Below are 949 nucleotides of genomic sequence, written 5' to 3'. Positions count from 1 at the left end.
AGGCGGAAGGGGGGGGGACACTGGGAGAGACTGGAATGGTCTGGGGGACACTGGGCAAAACTGGGATGGATCGAAATGGATTGAGGGGCACTGGGAGAGAGTGGGATGGACTCGGGGGGTATAGGAAGAGGCTGGGATAGACTGGGGGACACTGGGATGGAGCCCAAGGCCAGGGGGATGGGCACAGGGAGGGCTGAGGGGTCTGGGGTGATTGCCAGGGAGGGTTTCAGGGGCTCCAGGGACGTTCCCGGGGCAGGAAAATTCCCGAGGGGACCCGCTCTGCCCCGCGCTCACCTCTGCGGTTCACAAGGAACGGGGTGGACCCCTGGTAGTTGTACCGGCAGAACGTGTCCACCGCAGCCCGTCTGTACTCCATCTCTTCCTGTTTGCTGTTCAAGTCCCTGGCTTGGATCTCCCCAAACGGGGTGTCCCCCACAAAGACCCCCACATCGCTGTCGAAGTGCACGTCCTGCTGCCGGTTGTAGATGATCCTCTCCACGTACCTCACCCGCTCGGTGCCGTTGATGAAGTAACACTCATTCTTTCCCATCTGCTGGAACACCCCTGTGTGTGCAGGACACGGGGCAGGGGGTGCCCCATTCCCCCCCATCATCCCACAACCCCCCACAGCAGGTCGGGAGTTCAGGGGGCCACCCCGGACCCCCCTTTCCCATCCCCCTCTGCCCCACGGCCACCGCAGCACCGGCTCTTGGCTGGGGGGGAACCCCCCCATCCGCCCCCCGACGATGGACAGGAGGGTTGGGGACCCCTCAGTGAAGGTCCCCCCGCCACCCCCCTCCCGAGCCCCAGGGAACCACTGCAGGGCTCCAGTGATGGGGGACACCGAGGGACCCCCATAGCACCCCTTTTCCTGCTCTCCCACCCCCCTTTTTCCCCCCTCTCCCACCGTCCCCCCAATCCCCAGACCCACACCTTTCTCACTTTGGGG

At 64.7% G+C, this 949-nt stretch overlaps 1 protein-coding gene across 1 annotated transcript; it reads right to left on the bottom strand.

Moving 5' to 3' along the window:
* Positions 1-226: 226 nt before the first annotated feature.
* On the bottom strand, positions 227-611 carry LOC114072839 (class II histocompatibility antigen, B-L beta chain-like). The gene has a single exon (XM_027910671.1). The coding sequence runs from the start codon at positions 608-610 to the stop codon at positions 227-229; it is 384 nt and encodes a 127-aa protein (XP_027766472.1). The 5' UTR covers position 611.
* Positions 612-949: the final 338 nt, after the last annotated feature.

The sequence above is a fragment of the Empidonax traillii genome, unplaced genomic scaffold (assembly GCF_003031625.1).
Source record: "Empidonax traillii isolate 1590-97213 ecotype Southwest subspecies unplaced genomic scaffold, ASM303162v1 scaffold4114:size10103, whole genome shotgun sequence".
NCBI lineage: Eukaryota > Metazoa > Chordata > Aves > Passeriformes > Tyrannidae > Empidonax > Empidonax traillii.
Note: the sequence above shows the minus strand (reverse complement) of the source record. Positions and strands in the feature narration are given on the sequence as shown.

Coding starts and splice junctions, on each gene's coding strand:
- LOC114072839 (XM_027910671.1), bottom strand. CDS start 610: ATGGGGGGGAATGGGGCACCCCCTGCCCCGTGTCCTGCACACACAGGG.